The 25,379-nt window shown below is 39.6% G+C and overlaps 1 protein-coding gene across 2 annotated transcripts; it reads right to left on the bottom strand.

Annotated features, from left to right (window-relative positions):
- Positions 1–2,151: 2,151 nt before the first annotated feature.
- Positions 2,152–21,334, bottom strand: PIWIL1 (piwi like RNA-mediated gene silencing 1). Of its 2 annotated transcripts, none has more exons than XM_074159587.1 (20): positions 21,254–21,334; positions 18,482–18,603; positions 17,597–17,733; positions 15,870–16,084; positions 14,658–14,779; positions 13,909–13,989; positions 12,786–12,983; positions 12,291–12,402; positions 9,935–10,055; positions 9,182–9,299; positions 8,898–9,012; positions 7,783–7,970; positions 7,118–7,190; positions 6,577–6,777; positions 6,169–6,272; positions 5,607–5,677; positions 4,919–5,072; positions 3,874–3,999; positions 2,614–2,761; positions 2,152–2,268 (listed from the first exon to the last, which is right to left on the bottom strand). In XM_074159587.1, the coding sequence occupies exons 1-20, from the start codon at positions 21,332–21,334 to the stop codon at positions 2,152–2,154; spliced, it is 2,604 nt and encodes an 867-aa protein (XP_074015688.1). The 2 variants fall into 2 exon arrangements, with proteins under 2 accessions (XP_074015688.1, XP_074015689.1); XM_074159588.1 differs by having other exon boundaries at positions 17,597–17,722; positions 18,459–18,594; positions 21,263–21,334.
- Positions 21,335–25,379: the final 4,045 nt, after the last annotated feature.

Below are 25,379 nucleotides of genomic sequence, written 5' to 3'. Positions count from 1 at the left end.
CATTGTGTCTTCAGATAATAATGTAAATTACTGTAAGATACCGTGTGCTAGATTATAACATTTAATTAAAGAAAATAACTGGCCTAAATTTGTGGTAAAGTACTGTGTGGGTGTGTGCATGTGTACAACTGTTGTGTATTATATTTTATATAAATAAATAATTTGATATTTTGTAGAGTGCAGTACGCTTCATCAATCTGCTGTATCAGCTGCTCGATGACCATGTCAGCCTTCCCTCCCCTTCTGAAGGGTTGGACACAAACAGCAAGGCCCTCTCCGGGGAGCGGGGCTTGCACGGGCCGCGTGCCCAAACTGCACCCGCCTGGAGAAGGAACAGCCGCAGCGGCCGTGTCCTACCTGTCCGCAGCTGCACAGGCTCCTGTTCTGTTGACCTCAAACAACAGAAACCAGATCAGAATGAACACCCACAACAGGTACAAGCAAGTGATACGTAACTAGGGAGAAATAACAAAACACTAAGTAGCGAATAGGGAAAGCTATCGCTGTATGACATTATGACATCAGGAAGCCCAAAAAATTTGCCAAAAAACACGCCCTATTCCTCTCCATAACAAATTTCACGTGGAAGGAGGAGGTTGGTACAGTTTTCTCAGCCTAGGAAAGAAAAAAGTGTGAACTAAATACAAGTTACAGAGCTCCCTCCTTTGGATTCCAGAGCTGAGGACAATTGCTGAATAAAGGCTGATCTCAATGCAAGACTCCAGGAGCTTTCCAAAGGAAAGACTGGTGAGAAAGTTACTCTCGCACCCGTCATGTAGTAGGCCCAAAGCCCAGTCTTGAAGGATGCACACAAGTACATCTAACAGGATCAACCAAGCAACAATTACGGAAACAACTTTATTTAAATCTCACAAAGAAAAGGAACAAATTTCACAAGAAGTCAGTTAAAAAAAAAAAAAAAAAACCCACACCACACACAGCACCAATCCAAGTACTTCTATATGCACTAGTTTGACTGCAAACATCTGCAATCAGCTTCCATCAGTACAACTGCTATTTGCTTTACAAATTAAGCTACTGCTCTTGAATAGTTACCAATTAATGCCTTAGACGTACAATACAAACCAAGGCCGAAGTAGTTGCCATTACTTGGAACTGCACAACCAAAAAAAAAACCCATGAATAGCAAAACCATCTACTGTGTTGCACATCAGTGTACTGGTATTTTCTCATTTAACAAGCATACAGTTAAACAGTGTCAAGCATAAGCTTTAGTTCATTCCAGTTACGAACCTGCAATTGTCTAAAACAATTTACTCCCACTATGTAGTAAATACGAAGTTGCAAGACACAGCCTGTCAGCAGGACAGTCAGTCGTCACACAGCCCCCCAGACAGCATTCCAGCTTAGGCAAAGCCATCACTTTTTGCGGAGACAATACTGTAGCCTTAGATAATAAAGATGTTCCTAAAGCTGTGATAAGATACAGAAATAAATTTTGCCTCTGACAGTCATTCCTGAAACTTCGGTGTACGCAGAACTACCCCTCAGCTACAGCAGTTTGAAAGCCACACTCCGCACCCCCCTGCTCCTCGGCAGACACAGGTGAGTGCAGGCAGTTCCTAGTCACTTGGCAAATCACCTACGAGGGCAAGTGTTGGAATCCTTCCCCAGGTTCTGCAGCGCAGCCTTAAAGCCGTGATAACCAAGAACGGCTGACAGCCCCTTTTTAAGGTGCAAAATAGTTCAGGAGACAAAATTGTGCCCTTATTTTAACAGCCAAGAAAAAACAAGGAAGCAACAATTGCATTTTGAAAATTAAAAGTGTAATGTGGTAACTGGAAAAGTCTGGTCTGCATAACTATAGATCTTGCATGCCAAAAATAATTCTGTGTAAGATTTCCCCAAAACATAAATAAAAATAACAACTGATAATCTTTTGTGAAGAATTCCAGAAGCACTTTAGTAGAGTATTTAAAAATAATATTATATAGTTTTTATAGCAAGCAGAGACCTCTTCAAAATGCAGATCTCCTGTTTCGATGAAAATGAAGTTCCACAACTACACCTACTCATTACCCACATCGCTTGAGGAGAAACACAACACCACCAAAAACCCCCACAAAACCCCACACAATTCTACGTTCCCTAGAAAGGGACTGCACTATTTTTTCAGCTGGTAACTCAACTTCAAAGGTAGTAAAGTCTGTCTGAAAGCATCAGGTTTGGTTCTCTGTGAATACTCTGACCTACAAGGAAAGCCAGTTTATGAGCGTACTGGCAAGGAGCAGGTACTCTGATAACACCCTGCAGGGAAAAAAAAAAAAAAGAAAAAAATTATTTTGAAGTAATTTAAATAAGCTTGCATTCACTGTAACAGAGTGTCCTGGAATCCAAAGGTTTGGATACATGTAAAATTTCTATTCCCTGCAGTTTATGCAGATTTGTGAAAACAGTATTACATACACTGATCACATTAAAAAACCACGCTTTACAGAAGAATAGATGCAAAAACCTTCCCAACACCATTCCCCTCCTCGCTCCAAAAAAGCCTCTTACGCAGGTTTGTTTGATGCTGGATCTCTTTTTCTACCTTCTTGTGGGTTGTTACTGCATATAGATGGACAATCTTACAAAACATACAATACTTACTGCCCAGTTGTAGTACATGTGGCAAAGTTTGTAGGTTAAACGTTGTAAATGATCTGGTTTCAGACTGCTGGTGTCATAAATTACGTTATAATGAGTGGGTGCAACACAGCCGTTTCTCACTGCCTGACTTACAATAAAGAAATCATACCTGTAATAGAAAAAAACCCAAGAAGTCTGATACAGAAAGGGCTGTTCTTCTGAGAATAATGCAAATCCCCATGAATTTGTCTTATTTTGGGGGTTTACTCAATATGAATAAAGTGACTTGAAGAAAATAATTATGCCTATGCTTTGATCACAAAATAAAGTTTCCTCTATTTCTGAAAGGCCAGATCTGAAAGAATGTAAACAATCTTACTATATGGAACAGATCTTAAAACCATGAAGACCTTAACCATTCATCATACAGTTTTCCTCCTGGCAGCCCCCATGCAGAGGTACTTGGCGTATGCTCCTTATTCGCTCTAGCACCCCGAGCTGCATTTGGATGTGTGTTACCTCTCACAGCACTCAGAGCACCTTACAGCAGGTCGGTGAAATGCAAAGAGAGAAAGGCAAAACTAGTACCGAAGTGCACGCTGCCATGTTCTTTGCCATGCGCTCCAGCGTCCCTTGACCGAACCCAAACCCTTCACCAGGCACTCAATAAGCTTTGCACTTCCCACACACCTGACCCGAGTTTCATGGAGTGTGACTTGCAAAACCATTCAACGGTAACAGCAAGTGAAGCCAATGAGATCTGTCTATGTCTTTTACATAACTGTATGATTCTGAGTCATCTTCTAGCGACTTCCCAACCACCAAAGAGTACTTCCAAAACTTGCTCATAAAATACCCTTACAAACTAATAATATTTATGCTCAATGTCAAATCTACAGCCAGACAGAATTTCGTTTCAGTTAAGGACAGTTGGGCAATCTTACCAATAGCCACTCCTTCAGTACTGAATCTTTAAAAGTAATTTAAAAAAAAAACCGACCACCACACCAGGAAGTGAAACACACACACTTACTTAACGCATATGTGATACTGTGATGTCTACAAATACTACACAATGGAAACCATGAAATATTGCACGATGGACTCCTAAAATTTAAGCTTCTCCATTTCTTTTATCTATACGTTACTGTGATGTCTTTCCAAAAGGACAGACGTGGAAAGTATCCTTCTGCTGGATCCCACAGTCCATTTAGTATCAGATATATTTCCTTTATTATCAAGTTGCCAACAAACGAAAGTTTTACCTCTATACTAACTTACCATTCCGGTCTGGTAACCTCCACATCAACAACAGTACCAGGGGGTGGGTTCTTAAGTGCTCCACCACTCTGTGCAAAGAATCTGGTATTCACTCGTTTCTTCACAACTATCACAGTAAGTCTTGGACTAAAAGTAAATGAAAATAAAAGGAAAAAACCCAAAACTATCATGAAAAACTGCACTGAGAGTATTTCAGGAGCAGATTCTCCAGAGCTTCAAATTAAAAGCAATTTTAGAGTTCTCAAGGACATGAATTTCACATGTAAGTCTTCACTTATTCATTTAGATTAAATAAGACATTGTTCATAATTTTAGCTTTTTAGTTTCTAGTGCAACTTTTATACTATTTCTCACCAATCCAGCTTATATTTAACTTCATAGGGGGACACAAAACAGACCAAAAAGGGGTCTTCTAGACAGATCTGATTTCTACTATCCCTCTACCTCATCTTTTCATACAGAAAACACTGTGTTATAACAGTATTTTGGTGAAGAGCAAGCCATTAACAGAAGCCAACAGAAGCACTATGCGCTTCAACCCCTACTGGCCGTAACGTGTTTTGTGCTCCCCTTGCCTGCAGTGTCAGGACACATTTTCATTTTTCAGAGCAGATTAAGAAACCAGTAAGAAACCAATCAACTGCAGCTGCTAAGCTTTAAAGCAGAATGTTAGAAACTGCAGAACACAAGTGACTGACAGTCCTTTCAGAAGTGGAAACAAAAGATGGACCTACCGGACACATGTGATAGTAATCACACTATCATAATTGGAAAAAGTATTAATTACCATATGCATCAAGAATGCCTAAAGAGTATATATGTGCATTGAATACTCATGTGGTCCATGTATGAAAAACTTTTCCTATTCTATTACAAACTACATATCTCAAATCATGTCAACAATTATCAGAAAAGCAGTTATTTGAGCTCAAGTAAAAATAAATAAGGATGAGAGACACACAACCTTCATCTGTAACCATTTTTTGTATCCCAGGGTGTATTTCTCTTGCAGTATAAAAATGGGGGTTGGTAGAAACAGACTTACTTGTAGTCTTTACCAATACTCTTCAAGCAATCCAGAAACTGAGGCACTTCATAATTAACCAAAGTATGTAGTTGTCCATCTCCTACACCATCACGATACACAATAATACGAGAGGGCAAATATTTATTCCACTTGAACCAGTCTCTTAGAGCAGCTTAAAAAAAAAACAGAAAGAGTAAAAGCTGTTAACTATAATAACCATTCACTCCAAAACAAAAATGAATTCTTACTACCAGAAAAACAGCAGTAAGTTTTGAAACCTAAGGTCCTCAACCTTTCAGTAACCTGAAACAGGTACACATCATGATACACAAGTGTTACCTGCAAAAAGAATTCTGGTGTACCTGTGTACCGACACTAAAAGAAGGAACCTAAGGAGATCATTTACTCTGCTGGCCTCTTACAGCAAGGAGCTGTTATCCTTTAAGTCCACCTCCTTTAAGGCATTCTATGAAGCACATTGATAAGTAGTATTTAATTATTGTTAAGAAATATGGGAATCAACGAAAGAATGTACATGAAATGCTATTAATTTTCAGCAGTAATTACAACTGTATTTTTAATCTGTTTTTATCCAAGTGCAAGTTGGTAATGCCTCCCCTCCAGGCAGCTGAGGAGGTATGTTTTGAGGAAGCTAAATTGTCCTTCCCTAGATCTGACTCAACAAGAGCAGAAAGCCTTCCCTTACTTTGCAAGCAGGCCTTGAGCCCATCCACAATCTCTTGCCCCTGACCTTGAACAACACAGCGGGAGAACCACCTGTGAAGAACAAAATAAAAGATGACCTTCAAAGCACTTCCCAGGCTTCCTTCAGTGAAGTGATTTTTAAAATGGCTACAACCAGTTAGTCTTTATGGCTATTGTGGGCCAAGGCAGCCAAGCAAGAGTTCCTGTGCTGTGAGAGTATTTCCCTCACTAAGTCCCTGTGGCAGACACCACCCCAGCACTGTGTGCAGTTCCTCTCAGGAACCTTCCACACCACTCAGCTCACCTCACAGGGGAGCCTGTCACCCTCTACTCATCCCAGCCCTTTCCCCACCATTTGCCCCTTCTCCCAAGCACTGTGAAAGAAGGACAAGGCTGTTCCTTAAGGGATGCAATGGAAAAAAAAATGCGTGATACTTATTTCTTACTGAAAACGTACAGTAAATCAACCCGGACCCTTTCATGACGGCCCACCACACTCAAGCTACTTTTCAGTTAAGGGAAAGACAAATATTTTTTTATTTAATTTGGCATTCAAATCTTACCGTGTCATTGTTTGATTCAGGTTAGCTACAAATCCTGCAATTGAGTGCTTTCCAGACAAAGTGTCATGGTAACAATCAATTCCCACAATCATTACCTGTTTCAGCTTAAAAGGAATCAATACAGAACATGCATTAGTACATGAAGCCGTGCCAAAGCACCCATCACCTCCATCCTAATGTGTAACAAGATCATGACATGAGCTGTATGGTTTCAGGACACTTAATTATTCATGGGCACTGAAGTCTTGAATTAAATGTCTCCTTACATCAAATCTAACGTCATGCCTCTTCTCACAGACACAAAACTACACAAAGAATACTCAATTCTTTTTTAGGGAAAAGGCCTTGCTTTTTAAATAAGGCTCAGTAAAGAAAACAGTTACCATTAAAAAAAATAAAATTACTTACTGGGATCTCAACACTCCAAAGTTCTCCACCCATTTTACAGTTCATTTGTAAGGCAATTTTTGTTGCTATGGCCAGACCAGTCTGAGGTTTGCTTAAAGTGCGAGCAAGCACACACTGACTTGGAATGGGACAATCTGTACATAAGTATTTCTTGATAGCATCGTATTTATCCTTTCGGGAACTAGACAAAACACAAACCGCCTTTAAAGAAAAAAAATGTTTTTTAAGAAACTGGATTTTCAGATCTAGATAACAGTTGTAGTTCTTTAGGAAAAGTTTCTTACTTTTGAGAGAAATATTCAAGTGTTCACAGTAAAAGAAATACCTGGAAAGTTTCAGTGTCTATACTTCAATGCCAAGTACAAAGGCTCTTTTCCAGAAGGCTATTCATAGTTAGTCTGGGGTTTGAACAGGAGTACAAGTAGGCAAATAGTAGATGTTCAGAGGCCAAGAGTTTTATTTCTGAGAATGAATCCCACTAGTCTTAAAACACCAATTACAGAGATTAACGTGATTTGAAATTATGGATTCAAATACATACTATGTTTGTGTCAGGAGTAATACTTTGCTGTAAAACCCTTAAATAAGCTTCTGTTCTATCTTCTACTTCAATCCTGAAAACGAAGAGAAAAAATGCTTATAGAAAAAAGAACAACTAAGAGCTACTGAAAATTCAGCAAAAACATAAATGCTCATTATGCATTAGTACTGTATGAAGTGTCACATTTACAGCTGAAGTTCATCTTCACACCTTTTGAAGATTAAGAGGAATCATGCCAATTTAGGCTTCCAAGAGCAACAAAATTCAAAATTAAAAGCAAGCACAGGTACTCAAAGGAAGATATTTGCAATGAGAACAAATCAGAATACATCCAGAGTCAGCAAGAAAATATATATTTCTTCTTGTATTACACATATAGCTCCACTTAAGAAGGTTTTGCTCAATGATTATATATCTAATACTGTTTGGTTTTGGTACTCTTTAATCCGCAGTGAAAGCTCTTACAATTGAAAGCATGAGTAAAAAAATCTGTCACTAGAGAAAACTGAACAATTTGCTGAAAGCAACTTTGTTTTATTAAAAAACTCACATCGGTGGTGTGACATACTGTACTATCTCCTCATTTAGCAGCCTAAGCGTGCCAACAGATACACCTCAGTAAGTATAAAACCATTTTTTCCCATAAGCTTTCTAAAGACACTTACATGGTTGCCTTGCTCATTCTGATTCCCATAGATGGTGTGACTTTAAACAGATTTTGAAGTAACGTATTAGCAATTTCATAGTTGCGCCGTGTGTATAGTAATAGCCAGTTGTCCAGAGGCTTTGCACAGATTAAGGGAGCTCCCCTGGTTTCCTTTGACCAATCAGCAAACTGAGGATTGTAACCAAACTGTAAGTAAGAGATGGTAGAGAAAGAAAATTAACACCCTACCAAACTGTATCAGTAGTACCTCCTGACACACTTCCAGAACCAACTGTAACACCTCTGCCTAGAACAAATGACTTGATTTTTATCTGTCCTTTTACTGCTATTGCCACTAACTCATAGAGAGCTTTATCTAACCCTTTCAAGAAATCCTACACTCTTCAAATGTTTCATTTATAATTATGCAAAGATACTTATGATTTTTAGCCCAGGTAAGTTGTTACTATTTGCTGCACGCTACAAAGACATAGCTGTTTATGTACTGACTTTGCTTTTCTGCTTGAGAAAAAGAAAAGCATTATTATAAAGATAGCAGATCTTTTAAATAACAAGACTACTAAAAGCTTTACGAAATACATAGACGTACACATCAAGATACTGTAAAATGCCCTTTTCCATTTATCATCCATTCAAAACAAAGACCTCTACTACAGAGTAAATATATAATGTTTTATGACAATCTATGACAGCATTGAAATCTAAGTTATTCACACTGAAGAGTCACCCACCTTTGAGTAACAGATACTGTATGTGTTTTATCTACGGAACTGAAACAATAAGTGGCTCTTCATTTGAAAGCCTTGGTATTTTAATAAATGGAAACTAGTTAGAAACATCTCTAGTCACCTACTCTGCACATCTGAAATGACTTTGTTCAGACAGAGGGATGTTTTGCAAGAAAGATGCTACTGTAATGCAAGCAGAAGAATCTGCAGGGATTTCTAAGCAGAACTTGTAAACCATTTAAGAGGTTTGAGAGTCTCCTGTTTGAGCAAAAACATACACAAGGGTCTGTTCATAATTCTTCATTTATAAACCAACAAGTAGTATTTCCTTCCTTACGAACACGCTTAATCAGTGAGAGATCCAGAAGATTTTAGTTTTATTTACCACATTTCCTGATTGAAGGATCTTTTCTGCTTGAATAACTCTTGCCGAAAAGGATAATAAATTAGAGTCAAAGCTTAAACCCCAGTCTCGAAGTTCCTTCTGAACATTGTCATCTCTGTTTAAAAACAAGATTTAAATTAAAACATAAATAAGTTTGTGCTTGCTGAGACTTTTTTTTTAAAAAAAAAAAAACAGTAAGATTTCCAAAGTTTTTTGGCAAGAAAGAAGTTTATCATACAATTTTTTCATGACAAAGTAGTACAGAAGATATTAAGGTAGCATACTTTCGGATGTAGTCAATAAGTCTTCCAATTTCACGTTTCCTTTGCTCAGGTGGCAGTCGTGTATGATTAGACAAGTCTTTCATCATATTAAAATCATTACGCATCTTCTCAGTTAATCCTGTTAACAGCAAAATCTTTTGAATAAGAGTTAGACTAAGGACTAAGGAAAGTAAATTTGTAAATCATGCAGATTAACTACGCATGTAGTGCACACACGTAAACTGGTGTCAGTAATCATCAAGGCTTTTAGGGGCTTCCTGCACATACATTTCCATCTGCCTAGGAAAAAACAGTCTGGATTTTTGCACTTGAGAAGAAACCACACAAGACAGACAGCTCTTTATTTACGTTTCCAGAGCAAAACAAAACACTGCTGAGATGGACAGGTACTGCTAGTGCAAAGTGAGTATCTCAGAGGAAAATACTTGCTTATGTATCTTAGAGAATTATCGATCTATAGCAAATTTCTCCTTTTCCACAGAAGTTCTACTGCCAAAAAACTCTACAAGTTATCAGTGGGCCAATGTTGAACACCACACGTAAAGACTATGCAACATCAAAACCCTGCAAACTTTTCAGCCTCATTTAAATATCTAATCTTTTAGCTACAAAACTTGCTTCTAAACACATAGTTATACAAACAAAACATTTCTACTTAACTTGGCAAGAGGCTGCTGTCAAAACAGCAGTTTCAGTAGGCATTATGGTTTGACAGATACTTTGATATGAAAAAAAAATAAAATGCTACAGTACCCGTTAGGAAGCACAGCTCTGGAATTAGAACCACAGGTCCTGGCATCAGGGTTCCTCTTTTCCTCTTAGACTGACTGATCAAGACGGGCTGGTTCAAGTCAGTAATTTCTTGATTATATTGCTGTATTAGAAATGTATATTGTATGTTAGTTTATTCATAACAAACACATAGTTTTCTTCATAATAATGCTCATTTTAGAAAATAAGTATTTTTCCTAGAGCAAACAAAACTAAAACAAAAGCAACCAGCAATTTTTTTCAATTAGCACATCTAACTTGAGGAACTGGTTTTGTCAGAAAGCACTAAATAGGGAAGCACTACTCTCTCAATTGGTGCCACCAAATTATTGACTTAAAAAAGACAATAGAAACAACACTTCTGCCTTGCTTGAGGTAGTATCACCCCGAGTATCTAATTTGAGATTAGGATGCTCATTCCAGTTCAGCACTGGACAAAGTTCCTGCCCTACAGAGCAATTTAATTCAAGACATCGCAAGAATCAAACAAGATTCCAAGCAAAGGCTCCGAAATTCAACCCTCCCATAACCCTTCCTTGCATCTGGCAAGAGCTGGTCTGTCTAGCAGTCACTAATTTAGTTTAGAAAAAAAAAAAAAGCCAAACAAAACAAAAAAAAAACCACAATTAAAAAAAACCAAAAAGATGACACGACAGGCAAAAAACATACTTCATAATTTAACATTTTCTTAAAGTCAACCACACCTCACAAACCATCCAAATGAAAGCATTTTAAAAAAAAAAAAGTGAAATCACAGGCAAGAAGGCAGAGCATATTTTTCATTTATAAACTCCATCCTGAACTACAATGGATAATACAAATTTTGCTTCTATCTTATTAAGCCCAATCCTGTTTTACACTTCTGCACAACGTGCAGAAAGATTTCACAATTACGGTGGTAGGCCTCAATGGTAGAGAAGGTTAAGTTATCAGAGACATACATAAAATTTGTTTCAAAGAACGAAAAGTATCAAGCGGTAATTTCTCTTAAGATGACTGTCAATATATTCTCCCTCCAGTAAATTATCAGCAAACTTGCTGAGGGTACACTCTGCCCCATTATCCAGAGCGTTAATAAGAGATGTTAAACAGGACTGGACCCGGTATTAACCCCTGGGGTACACTGCTAGTTACTGGACTCGAGCTACACATGGCGCCACCAACCAGCACCCTCTGGACCTGGCCATTCAGCCAGCTTTCAATCCACTTCACTGTCTGCTCATCCAGCCCACAATTCATCAGCTTCTCTACAGGGATCTTGCAGGACACAGGGTCAAAAGCCTTACTGAAGTCCAGGTAGACAGTATCCACTGCTTTCCCCTCATCTACCAAGCCAGCCGTTTCATCACAGAAGTTTATCACGTTGGCAAAGCATGACTTCCCCTCAATGTAGCCATGCTGATTACTCCTGATGACCTTTTTGTTGTTTATGTGCCTGGAAATGGTTTCCAGGACTAGCTGCTCCATCACATTCCCAGGGATCAATGTGAGGCTGACTGGCTGTCATTCCCTCTGTCATCCTACTTGAACTTCAAGATAGGAGTGACATTTGATTTTCTGCAGTCCTCACGCATTTTTCCCCTATCACCACCATCATTGAAAGATTCTTGACAGCGGCCTCAGAACGACATAAGCCAGCTGCCTCAGTTACTTGTACGTGCAACCCATAAGGCCCATGGACTTCGTTATGCCTAATTTGCTTGGGTATTCCCTGACCTGATTGTCTTCCACCAATGGTGTGGCTTCCTCGCTCCAGATTTTTCCGTGGTGTCTGTGGTCTTGCTAGTAGAGACTGTGGTGAAGGCAGCATTCAGTACCTCTTTTTCCCCATTCTGTGTCACCAGGGGCCCTGCCTCACTCACAGCAGCAGGGTCAAATTTTCCCTAGTTTTCCTTTTGTCACTTACATACTTCTAGAAGCCCTTCCTGTTGCCTTCAACATTCCTGGCCAGATGCAATTCCAGTTGGGCTTCAGGTTTCCTAACCTCCTTCCTGCATGCTGGGATAATGTCTCCATATTCCTCCCAGATTACCTGTCCCTGCTTCCACCTTCTTTATGCTTCCTTTTTGAGTTTTCCCTGGAGCTTCTTGTTCACCCATGCAGGCCGCCTGGCTTTTTTGCCTGACTGACTATGTGTTGGGATGAACTACTCATGCCAAATCATGCTGCATAGGTTACTTACTGCTCTCAGACTGTATAATATCCATTAAAAATAAAATCCTACTAAAAAATTAAATTATGAATTACAAATCCATGCAGCATAAATAAACCTCTAACAGTGCTCCAAGTTTTAAAGTTCAAGCATAACACACACACACTGACGGTTAAGTTTCCATACCCTTCTGTAGTAGTCCACGTAGCTAATCTCAGAACCATCTGCTTTTCTAAAGGTACACCGTGGATTGGCATCCCAGTCGATGTCATCAACTCTGTATGTTCTGTTATTATACCTGTATAAACAATTTAATCAGTCTTTTTAAAAACCTTAACTCAGAAAAGAAATAGAACTGTGGGACAAAAAAGTTAATAGTAATACATAAGTTGAAAGTTCTGCTCCTTTGAGAAGCAGTAACTTCAGGTTTTCAATTTTAACAGGCTATCAATTTTACTGAAAGCTAAACTGTAATAAAACCAAATGAAAACACAACTAATCCAGTATGTACTTCCTGCTTTTGTAAATGCTGTCACCTTGATTAGTTTGCTAGCTTGACAACGATATCATTTTCATGCTTTCTGATGCTTCATTATGTATTTCAGGACATGGAACATCCAAAAAAAAAAAAAAAAAAAAATCAATAGATCTCCAAGATGACAAGAGTCCAAAGAGACTTACTTTGTAAGAACAATTAAGCCTATCAGCTCCTTAGCACAGGCATCTCTAAATCTTTGCTCTTCAACCTCATAATATAGACCGTACATAAAATCCAACACCGTTTCACTGCGAAGAACCTTATAGCTCACATCTGTACATAACATAATGCTTTCCTCATACTGGAGAATAGAACTTGTGAAGCCCGGCCAAACCATTAACCTGTCAAAAGAGAATATATAGAATCTTAACATGCTTTAAATCATCTCTATTCTCACCCCTTAAGTTACTTCTGTCCACCTTCCCAGACAACAGAAAGCAGTCAAGACACTAAGAAACCACTATCCGAACATAAACAGGCTCCTGAAAGTTAATAAAACAAAAAATATTTTATATGTAGGTATCTTTAGTCAAGATAAAAGAAGGTTACTTGAATGATGTAGCAATATAACTGAAGTGAAAGAAAGGATGCCTCAAAGCCTAAGAAATCCATTTCATGCTATCAGTCTTAGATATCTTACATACAAAGTCTATGGGTATTCAAGACACTTTAAAGAGAAAAAGACCAACAGTTTATCTAGTAGAACACTGTCCAGTTTCCTCCATCCACCAAGTTATGCAGGGTAGGTTAATGGCAAGGAGTACACCACAGCCCTGTGATGGGGCCCCAGTCAAACTCAAGCATTGTACAAGAGGCCTAGGGCCAGCCAGAAGCATCAGTCACATTGTAGGGGATCCTGGCAGGGAATATGGACAAGACATGACAGCGAGTGATAGGTGACTGCAGAACCACCCATCAAGCAGGGTATGGCCAGGTATGAATTTACATGGCAGATTAAATGGCCTTCAGAAGTTATTTTTATTTTTTTTTTTAGAATTAAAGTATTCAGAGATCTCAGCCTTACAGACATTTAGGGATGGTTTCTGACATTGGAATAACATGTAATAGCAGAAAACACACTGGTAATGAGTAACGAGATCTTACACAAAGAAGAAACTAAGATAGAAGAATGAGGTCTCATGCTTCCCAGGAGTTAACAGTTTTTAAGTCCATGGTTTTATTACAGGATAAACCACCAGAACAGTATCAAAATAACGCCCTTTCTCCCTGCACACCTCCTAAACCCGAGTATCCTTTTTGCCAAACCTGTGATCAGGGATGCTGATTGGGTCACCAGGGTTGTAATAATTACGTCCAATCTGTTGCAAATTCAACATCTTCAAAAGCCTAAAAGTTGAAATACAGATGTCATTCACTGTTATTATTCAGTTTATTAAACTATGCATGGTCCCATCCCCCTGCACAACCTCATTTTTTGTTCATCTGACTAGATAAAACAGTCACGACTGTGAACTTTTCGTTAAACTCAACTTAGAAAGGCCATGGACACTTATTAATGGCAATTAATCAGCTGAGAATAAGTCAGCGTACAACCCAACCCTTCACTAATCAGTTGAAGGTAGCAGTCTAAACAAGCTACATTTCAGATGAACCAGGTGTTCCAGGCACCAAGATTAAGTAGAAGGACTACAGCAGAAAAAGTAATATGCCAGTTCAAGGTCCTGCACTACTATTTGCTTTAAGAGGCAAATCCACTGACACAAAAGGAGGGCAGAGATAGGACTAACTGCCTAAATCAGTTAGCACTCCAGTGGGAATGTGCTTGCTAAGGGAAGAGGTATAAACTCTTCCTACATTATCATGCGCCAGAAACATGCATATAACTGCACATTAACATGTTGCCACATGTGGTTGGCCACATAGTAACTGTAGCTACACAGACTTAAAAATTTACATTTGTAATATTGATTTGTAGTCCATTCTTTGGAAAGGAAAAAAAACTTAAGCCATATTTTAGAATTACTTCTCATAAAGACGTAACTTGGACAGCACACCTTCTAAAAATGATGTTGTAAAACTGCAGACATGTAGGTGAAGTAGGTGGCAACTCATTAGTCAATGTGATTGTTATCTTCACATCCTCTCCATTTCGAGTCCTACTAAACACTTCAGTAACCTAAAAAAGTGAAGTTAGGTTAATAAAACTAGAGGCAAACAGGGCTACACTGGACTTTGCTCCACTAATATTGAATTGAACTTGTACATTAAGATTCTAAGTAACAATTCAATACTTAACTGAAACAGGGATTTCATTTCCTGCTACGACTGTAAAGTACAAACTAAAACATGCCATTCATTTGGGTGAAGATGACTAATGGAGTAGAACGTAGGCTATCCCCCAAGCAGCTGAATTCAAGGTGAAGGCAGGGAGATCACTTACCAATTACCATCACGGGAAAGACACTCAACTTGTGGAAATAAAGTTAATATATTCCCAACTAATATATATTTAATTACTGATTAATGGGAGGCAAAAAGACAAACATTAATGCACATAGTGAAAACACCTTCCCCCGTCTCCTTTTTCCAGCCTCAACTTCACCCCAGACTCCTCTGCCCTGCCTCTCTTAACACCACTGGTTACACCCAGTCCCTTCAGGGAGGCGAGGAGTGGCACAAGGGGCTGGGAGACAGGAGTTACCATCAGTACATGGTGTTTGTCCTCCACCACTCCTTCATTTTTCAGATTTTTCTTCTGCTCTGGCATTTTTCCCCCCTTTTTAAATACACAGAGGTACCATCAAGCTTTGCTGATGGGCTCAGCTTTGGTCTGTTGTGTGGCCACTGCAAAGCCAGCTGCAAACTGCTGTGTACAGCAAAGGGCAGCCCCTTATCTCGTCACACAGTACCCACCCCAGATCCCCCAGCTACCAAAACCTTGCCACATACACCCAATACACCCACCCTATCAATTATGTTGGATGTTGAAATACAGAAGTTATGAAAACATCTAAGCAGAAAGAAAACTAAAGGCAAAATACCTTCTGTGCAGAGGATTATTCTAGCCTGCAGAACCTAAGCATTAGAAGCAGAAGTTTACTACCAAATTTCTCTACACAAGCAAATTAGCTTATACTAATATATTCAATCCAACTATGTTTCTCATAGGACATCAATTCTCTAACTTCACCCAGATCAGTAAGAAACAAGAAGCATCACAAAATGCAAGTCAAAAAAAAAAAAAAAAAAAAGCACTCATATCACACCTTATTCCCTAGTTTTTTTGGCAAGAATAATATTGATCCATCAAATGCATGTGTCTTTCCAATTAGCTCTTCATGCTGAAAGAGCAAAGCTGATCGAAGACGGCGTGCTTCCATCTCAGGATTATAGCAAACATGGTACTGATACAAAGCCCACTGGGGTCGAGACATCAAACGGAAGTAATTTGCAGTTAACTTTATCATAATACCTGAAGAACCTAAAATGAGAGGCAAACATATTACTAGTTACAAATTTTTACCAGTTTATAGTTATTCAACAGCTTTGAGAAACTTAAAGAAAAATAAAGCAGTTGCGTTCTGCAACTGTTCTAGCTCAGTAAGCTACAGCAAATACTCACACAGGAGTAGTGTTACCATAGACACTAATTAGAGCTTTCTATAATTTCTTCAGTTGTCAAGAAAACTGCCACATCAACTGAGGTAAGCATTTAGGTCAGTAACCTGTCCCCCAAAGGATGAGTACCAGGTACTAAAGAGATGAATTTCCACCAAAACATAAACTTCCTTTGTGGACAAATTAATCTTTCTTTACATGAATCATGAACAGAACAAAAAATAACAGAGTATCAATCACTAGAGATATCCATATTCCCATTCATATGTGGCAAGATGACATTTCTTTTGGTATTATTATTCAAGATTTTTCAAACAAACAAGAAAACAAACAAAAAAACCCACAACAGTAACAGCTAGCTCCAGATCACTTATTTAAAGTATTTATTCCTATTTTTTCACATTTCTATTTTTGTTAAAGACACAAGTATAATACGAAAAATACATTGCAAAGAATTATGGATCATTAACTTAATTTTGTTTTCATTACCCATTTTTTTCCCCTATCTGAAATATACAACAACCCAGATGTAAACAAAAAAAAAAAATCCCACCACATACAAAGCGTGTATATTATACTTGAAGACTGTACAAAGCTATAGAGAAAACAGAAGGCCAGCAATACAGCTGCCTAAGTACAGCAATCCATGATCTAGCATCAGCTTAGCCCTAGATAGAAAATCTAGGTGAGAAAGAAAACAACTACATTGCTTCTGGCCCAAAGTGACTTGAGCAGAACTAAGCCCTACCATTTCTGGGACCGTGGCATGTTCCAGTTATCATTCAATTAAGCAAAAGTAGACTACAGCTGCTGTTATATTGTCATGTCTCACAGAGTCACTTGCAATACAAAACTATTATCAACACAGAACCTACACTGCTGAACGTTAAAAACAATTGCATCCTAGCAAGAAGGCAGGACCATCATGACAGCCTCCTTCTTTTCATATGCATGATTTCATCTCAAGGAAAGAAGCATTTAAATTAAAAAGTTTCTTCAGAAGAGGTCTCAAATTCCACATTTATTAGATCTTTACAAGTTCAGCTAGGTCAAAGTGTTACAAACCAGAATTTCTGGAAGCAACCCTAAAGTCTTGAAGAAGTGGACATCATGTCCCTGCTTGAAGAAGCGGACATCAGGAACACACAAGGGCCATCACTTATGCCTAAATAGTTGCAATCTGAAATACTACACAACTTCTGAAGGATTTTGTCATCAGACACATCATCTTACTGCTCCTCTTCAGATATTGGGAGCAACTTGTAACTTTTTCTAGTACATGAAGAAGATTTTTTTTTTTAACTAAAGGCAAAACAAAGCAAAACAATTTTTCATTTCAACTTGCTTGTATGTCTATAGTGTAATCTGAACATACCAGTTTTTGATTCTTGAACATGCTCTATGGCTTGCCGAGTATTTACCCCGATGTCATGGAAATCTCTGCGACGTCCACCCCTATCTGCTAAAGACAATTCCTGAAATCCTGCCGAAATCTGTAATCCTATTGTTTTGAGATTTGAGGAAGAATTACAATCAAGTGTTATATACAAATAAGAATTAAATACAATTCAATTTTGAAAGTCGTATATATAAATATATAATATTAAGAGAAATCACAAAATGTTAAGTTTCAGCTTTTGCTATGTAGTAAATTCATTTTAAAGTAGCATTCAGGTACCACATATTAGTTTCCTAAAGTTTATAGACAGTTAACTAGTAAGCAAATAGAACAGCTCGCTAGGCAAATGAAAAAAAGATGTAAACCCTCCAAATCAATAATGTCTTCTGCAAATACAGAGAGGACAGATCTTTCACTTCAGCTGACACCAAAACGTTTAAATACACTGTGATGCAAAATAGGCAAGACAGTTTAAATTTTCTTATTAATATTCAAGAAAAACAATGCAGTATCAAAATGAAATTTACTATTGGTATTCATGCAGTTAATTGTGCCAGCTACTTTCTAATTTATTTCTTTAAACTATTTTGATAGAAGAGATGGTACAGCTGGAGGAGAGCAAACTTAAGGTAGTTTTCAAAATTCCTGGTTCAGTTATACCGCACCTTAGAATGACAAAACTACTATCACAAGGTACGTACAGTGAAATTTTCCAAATCTTAGTAACAAATCTCATATTCAAAAGAGAAATTAAAAGTACAGTCTAAAGAATGTCTTAATTACATTCTCTTCAAAACACTTGCTCTTGTGGGCAATAAACTTTTTCACCCTTTCTGACCTTCTGGCCTTCTCTGGCCTTGTGGAACGCTCTGAGGGCCCCTCTGTCGTCCACGGCCACCAGGGTCTCCTGATACTGATGGAGGAACACGTGGCTGCTGAGGTTGCCGGAAGCCAGGTGGCTGACTCGGCAAAGTCTGTTGAGCCTGCAATAGTTGGGAATAACTGTTCCTACTGTAACTGAAGAAACAGCATACTTCCGAGAGTACAGCAAAACAAAGTCACTAGCCAAGTACAGAAGAGACAAATACCCAAGTGTAACAGTTACATAGGGTTAAATCTATTTCCCTTGATAAAGTAGCAGTTATTACTCTGTACATCAAATGCCAAAATAATGGGGTTCAGAACTTGGGGTTCAAGTTAGTCCCCCCAGAAGTAATCAAGTTCTCTACTTCAAGTGTAAGCAAGCAAGAGGCCAATATCAAGGATTATCATCCTTGAGCTACTGAGCCAGCCTGGCTCTGTCTTGTCCTACAACACAGCAGTAGGAACTCCCTGCACCAGTGTCACACAACCTGCCAGCAATCCGTTCCTGGAGTTCCTCTACTCCTTTGCTCTCAGGAGCTCTTGGTACATGTCTTGTGATTACCATATGCATGTTCTGACCTTGAACACAAGATCAGTCACTAAGCAGGCCCTCTCTGCTCTTATACTCTCCACCTAGTTTTTACACGTTACGAGATCTGTCAAAAGCATACCCTAAGAAGTCTGTAAATACCTATAAGCACTACTGCAAATATCAGTGTACACAACTCTAAAGACTACACGTGAAAATTATCAGGGTCCAGTACTATCAAAGTAACAGGATACTGTAACAAGTTTTTTTATTAATACTATAGGGAGCAAAAAGTAGTTGATGTGGTTTAACCCCAGCCAGCAAGCAAGGACCATGCAGCTGCTCACTCACTCCCCCCGTGGTGGGATGGAGAAGAGAATCAGATGAGTAGAAGTGAGAATGTTCTCTAGTCCAACAGCTAGACACTGAGCCCCACTATCCTGAGCTGACTATATTCCTTTCCCATCCATTAAAGGATCAGAGCAGAGCTCCAAGTCATAAACCAAAGCAAAAGATTAGTTGGGATAGGGTTCACTGTACGGGAGTGAGGGAGTTCTCAACAATCCTGTCCTTCAAAGAACCACAAGGTACTTCAGACTGGAAGAAACCTCAGGTGGTCTCTCACCCAACCTCCTGCTCAAAGCAAGGTCAATCATGAGGTCTGACCAGGTTGCTCAGAGATTTACCCCATCTCCAAGGATGCCCAAAACCTCAGTGGGCAACCCATTCCAGAGCTTGATTGTCCTCATCATGAAAACATTTTTCTTTATGTCCAGTCAAAACAACCCTTGCTTTAATTTGTGCCCATTGTGTCTCATCCTCCCACCATGCATCATTACAAAGAGCCAAGCTCCATCTTCTTGGTATCCTCCTTGGAGGCTGCAGTGTCCACGTTGGAAAGGACTTCCCAGGGATTGACCAACCCTATCCTCTTTCCTGCCTCTGCAGCAAGAAAGATCCCAGGGCTGTAAGGACGTTAGTAAGGAAAGGCAGGCCCCTGACCTCCTTAAATCTCACTAACGCTTTCTGATAAAAACCTCAGTAGTAAGCACTTGGTCTGTGATGATACCTCTGTATCAGTCCAGTGTAAAATGGTATGGTTCACTTCTACAACACATGGCTAGTTCTTCCCATCTCACCCTGCACAGATTACATTCTCACTTAAACTGAGACAGAGTGCACTCCTAAGCCCTCATTTTTCAAACATGTAATATAAACCCTCTTATTCACTCTGCAACCTCTTTTCGACATGTCTCCAGAAACACTTCTGGAACTAACCCTCTTGGAGGGAGATACATGCAGTCTACATAGTAGAAGAGTGGCAGCCTATACAGAAAAAAAAAAACCCAAACCAGATTTTTCTCCACTCAGACGGTAAATATTCATCGTCCATATGAAGTACCTAACCCTCATCCTTTCTTTTACTTCCATCTTCACCCCCAGCAGGGCACTGATATCAACTCCTGACTTCTGCTAACAATTCTATTCATATTTAAGAGGCCAAGTTTAAAGTATTCAGGTCTCTTAGGTTTATAAATTCTGCTCCAGGTGCAAGAGGTACATCACTGTTACTGCTAATGCAAGATGCATTTCATTATTTGAGAAACAGAACTGTAAACTACCTTCTATCATGATTTAAACCCATCTGACACTGGCAAGAAATGGACCAGGAACACTCCTCCAGTCTAATCACATTATCAAATGAAAATTGATTATTAATAACCGTCAAATTTGAGGAACTGCTTTAAAGATCTCCAGGCATGTAGCAGTAACTGCAAATAAAGAAGTACCAGCCAATTTCAAGCTACAGTTTGCACAGGGCATGTATGCACAAAACAAGTCCTAAACACCAGTTCAAATTCAGAGACGGAAAGTCCTTGATATTAAAATTAAAACCAACAGGAACAGGTCAGAACACCTGCCAGACGAAGGTTCTAACCACATATGCAATAGCAGCCTAACATATTCTGCTTCTCTGCAGGATATCAGAGTGGACAAAGTAGACTATGGAAAATGCCTACCTATTTCCACTAGCTCTACTATGAAAACTGCATTACAACACAGTACTTGCATACAAAAACTTCCTTAATAAAAAGGCATTAATATAACTACATATCCAACATCATATATACATACTTACATATATCATCTAACATATATACCTGGTATTAAAATAGGAATTAGTTGAGCTATGACATTTCAAAGCCTAGCTGTGCTAATTAAAAAGAGAACCAACTTACAGATGCAGCTCCTACAGAAGGAATAGCGGACTCCTGTCCTGGAGGTCTTCCTCTTGCTCTGGCTCTAGCTCTTCCTGTCATCTTCTCTTCTACGACAAACCACCTTCAGCATTAGTGTTCAATCTTCTCCTTCCCCATCCTTATTCCAATAAATACTACGAGCAACACTACTGCATTTGCCTTTGTTTAATTTAGAATCATAGAATTGCCTAGGTTGGAAGGGATCATCGAGTCCAACCATTTCAACTGCTTCAGTAAAATATACCCTCCTCTGCTAACTTTCCTGCTCTTGGATCTCCACACTAACACAGCCACAATAAGTCACATGGGGAAGTTACAGCTTCCTAAAGTCAAGTCAGAACCAACTGGCACAGCCCATCACAAAAACTGAAGCTGCAAAGAAAGTCAACTAGATTGGAGAGTATAGCAGGATCTACAACCTCAGCCAAGTATAACTCAAGCCTGATGTTACTTTCAAGTTACACTTGAGACTCAACTCAGACTAATTTATTACATTATTCTAGGAGCAGCGCACACTTCACCCAAAGCACATGCCGACCCTGGCCACTTCATCAGCTCTCTGATGATGCAAACTGTCCCCACTGACCTGCTCATCCTCTCCCCGCAAAGGGACGATTCCCTTCCGCCTGGGCTCGGCCCTAACTCCCCCTCCAGCCTCCAGCAGCTTGCGAGGCCATATCCCGCACCCAGAGACGGCCCTCCCCCGCCTCCACCACCAACCCTGCCAGGCCCTCGGCCTTACCTCAGCCTATCCGCAGGCCGCGAAGGAACTCTGCTCCCGCGACACACGACAGGTTGCCCTCTTCACAACGATACACAACCCCGTTCCCGCCGGACCCCGCAGCCACTCCCACCACCAAAGCCGCCCACAGACCGCCCTAAAACCGTCGGCGTCGCCGCCCGCCCCTCAGCCCGATGGCGCCGCGCGCAAGCGCAGGGCTGTGGGGCGGAACGCGCTGGCGGTGCAAGGCGGGAACACTCCCTCGCCTCTGATTGGCTGCCGAGCACGAGCGCGGCCGAAGAGGCCCCGAAGGGCGATGCCGAAGGCGGTCGGAGCTGTGCGGTGGCGCTCGCCCGGGCCCGCTTCTTGCTCCGGGCCGCAACCAGACCCGGCGTTGGGCCTTAGGGCGGCAGGGAACTGCTGCTCCCCACACAGGGAGGTGCCGGGGAGTGCCGGGCGCTCCCTGGGGTTTGCCACCTTTCTGAGAGGAGGATTTTCCCGCTAAAAGTTATTTCCTCCTTATGCCACTTCTTGCTTGAAAAATAAATTCAAGTCAACCAGAAGGTGGAGCAATAAAACAAGGAATGAAGGTCTGAAGTTGTTTCAGTGAAGGACTGCATTTGTCAGCAGCGTTTTAAGACACTTCACAGCAGAACTAGGAAATGTTGTGACTTGGGAGCAGCCAGCCTTAAATAGGAATTAACTCTGTCCGCGAGCTTTTCTGTGCTCCCGGGAAGGACGGGGTGTACAGACAGCACCAAGGCTCGAGTGCACATTTCTGGTGTTTTCCAGTTTTTCTGTAGTTTTTAAGCCTTTGCTTAAAGATTAGATGGCTGTCATCCATCTGGAGATAATGACTTCAAGGGACAAGAGATAACATTATCTAACTAAAAACTTAAAAGACCAGTCTGATCTCATGAGGGCATTTACAATTTTTCAGGTACCTGCAGTGACTAGAGGACAAGGTTCCTTTTCCTCGTTCTCTGTTACTCCAGCTAGAAATGGGCGCCGGTGTTAACATTAATAATTAACATAAATAATACAAATATCTCTTTTTGTTTGATTTAGGTTGTCAGTTTGTCCCTAAAGCCAGTTTTGTTGTGCTTCTCGTTGACATCGGCATAGCAACCCACTTAGGAAGCCAGATTCTCTCTTACAGTTAAAAAGGAGAGCTTTGGAACTGTGAAAGTGTGGTTATTGCTGCTGAAAGATAGCCGAAGTACTTTTAGCATGTGATTTTTATTATTCACATAGAAATCTGGATAAATATTTAACAAACTCGATACATATACTTAGATGGGGCATGTTCGGTGCTTTTAAGAGCACTAATTACTGCTCGCCATGGGCTCTTTACCCACAGTGGGAACTTTTATTGCTCTGTAGCCTCCAGAACTCGCCAGTTGGTCAGAGGGTTAAAGCTGCAGAAATACTATATGCAGATTTTTTTGGCTCAGCAGTATTTAAAGATAAACAGAATATGAAGATGTTGTTAAAGTCATTTACGTTACGTAAATTATGAGAAAGCAGCATTGTGTGTGTTGGAAATAGTTATGTTTGTTTATTCATTTAAAATATCAGCCGTACTTAATGTTTATTTTTTTATGCCAAATTCCTAACATTTCACTGCAGAACTTAATTATCTCTGGATGGGAGTTGTTAAAAGTACTTAATCAGGCTGGCTACCTACAGCAATTCCTTATAAAGTGAAAATAAACAACAACAAGCACCCTCATTTTTATACGTGGGCTGTCAGACAGTTAATTAGTACTTAATGAAAGATAGGTTCTAATTTGGTTTTCACAGTCTTTCAGACTTGCTTTTTTTGTTGTTGTTTTTAACAATTCAAGCCCAGTTAAAGCTGTGACTCTACCAGTAGGCTTCATGAATTCTCAGAGTTGGAGGGAATGTGGAAATGGCAATGCACCAGTGGCAACAGGTGCCTTGTGTCCTTAGTCCTGGCTGGTTTCTCAGAAACACCCAGAAAAACAAGGTTTTGAAAATGTTAACTGTTTGCATTTTATTTTTCCTGTGTTGCCAAAAAAACCTACCAATGTTGGACTTCAACACATCAAAATATCACATACGAAATAATTTTTTCACAGCTACTTGACTTGCACTTTGCTTTGATGTTTATTTTACTCATGAGGCAACTGGGTTTGCCTTCTGTCCCCTGTTGCTACAATAAGCCATTTCCCATCCATGTCATCTCCAAAGGGGAAAAGACCGCATGGAAACAGAACAAAGAAAACAGAACAAAAGAAAATCAGGGATTTTTCCAAAGGCCCATTTGATGTACAAGTATAAACAGGAAAAAGATGCCTGAGGAGGTAGGAGCCAGGAACTGTACAGGCAGACAGCTGTTAACTTGTGTAGTTAGCAGCACTTTGGGATTCTGAATGGTAAATAAATAAGCGATTCCAATGCACACAGTGAAGAAAATGCTTGCTTCAGTACCTTTAGTGTAATGTTTAAGTGTATTGCAAACTCCTAGCAATGGACGTTGTACTCTTACCTTCATGGCTGTCTTGTAACACCAAGTCCAAGCATCAATAGTTCTTTCAGTTCTAGCCCCAGAAAAGGCAATACCTCAAGATATGAGAATAACAGGTATTGTCTGCTGTGATGAAACAAGAAAAAATAAGGAACACTTTACAACAGAACTCAGAAACTCAAACGTGTGGCTAGATTTTAAAAAGCCCAACATGTTGCTCCTGAATCTTATTAAATATTTGTTAAAAAAAAAATTCAAATGGGAATTGCTCAAAAATAAGCTTTAAAATTCAAGTTCCTGTGGTAGGTATTAAGTATTCACGATTCTGGACCACGGTGTTTTTACATTCTTAATTAGTCTTTCTCTAAAGTGAGAGAGGCGAGGTTTTAAAGACTGACTTACTATCCAAAATAATATCTCCTGAGTTCAGTGTTGCTTCCCAATGCAAGTTTTTAATGTCACATTTAATTTACTGTAAATATGCTTGGGATAGAGGAACTGATTTCCCTACACAGTGGAGCCTGCTTTACTTATTACCTTGGGTAGAGTATGGGGGGCAGGGAAACTAGTATTTACATACCAAGACAGAAAGCAAAAGGCTTGTTATGGAAAAAATTGCTGCTAAGGAGATAGTACCCAACTCACAGCATAACAAATCTAATGCAAGCATTTTCTCTCAGGAAGAGGGAAAACATATTTTTCAGCTTTGTATTTCTGCTGCTGTTCTCTAGTCTATTTTTTTCATCCCTAATTTCTGTTTTTCCTTCAGACCCTTACTTCTTTTGTCTGAGCCCTTACTCTTTGCAACTCTTCTCTTAAAACATCACTCATTCTATTGTTGAACGTAGTGTAGGACTCTCTCCTGTTCCCCTTGACAACAATGTGTTTTGCTT

Source organism: Numenius arquata, chromosome 16 (assembly GCF_964106895.1).
Source record: "Numenius arquata chromosome 16, bNumArq3.hap1.1, whole genome shotgun sequence".
Lineage (NCBI taxonomy): Eukaryota > Metazoa > Chordata > Aves > Charadriiformes > Scolopacidae > Numenius > Numenius arquata.
This window is presented reverse-complemented; position numbering and strand designations above follow the sequence as displayed.

Excerpts from the sequence above, each read along its gene's own strand:
- PIWIL1 (XM_074159587.1), bottom strand. The coding sequence starts at position 21,334 with ATGACAGGAAGAGCTAGAGCCAGAGCAAGAGGAAGACCTCCAGGACAG. Across the intron at positions 5,678-6,168 it reads CTGAATCAAACAATGACACG|GTGGTTCTCCCGCTGTGTTG; the intron begins GTAAGATTTGAA and ends TGTTCTTCACAG. Across the intron at positions 5,073-5,606 it reads GCTCAAGGCCTGCTTGCAAA|CTGCTCTAAGAGACTGGTTC; the intron begins GTAAGGGAAGGC and ends TTTTTTTTTAAG.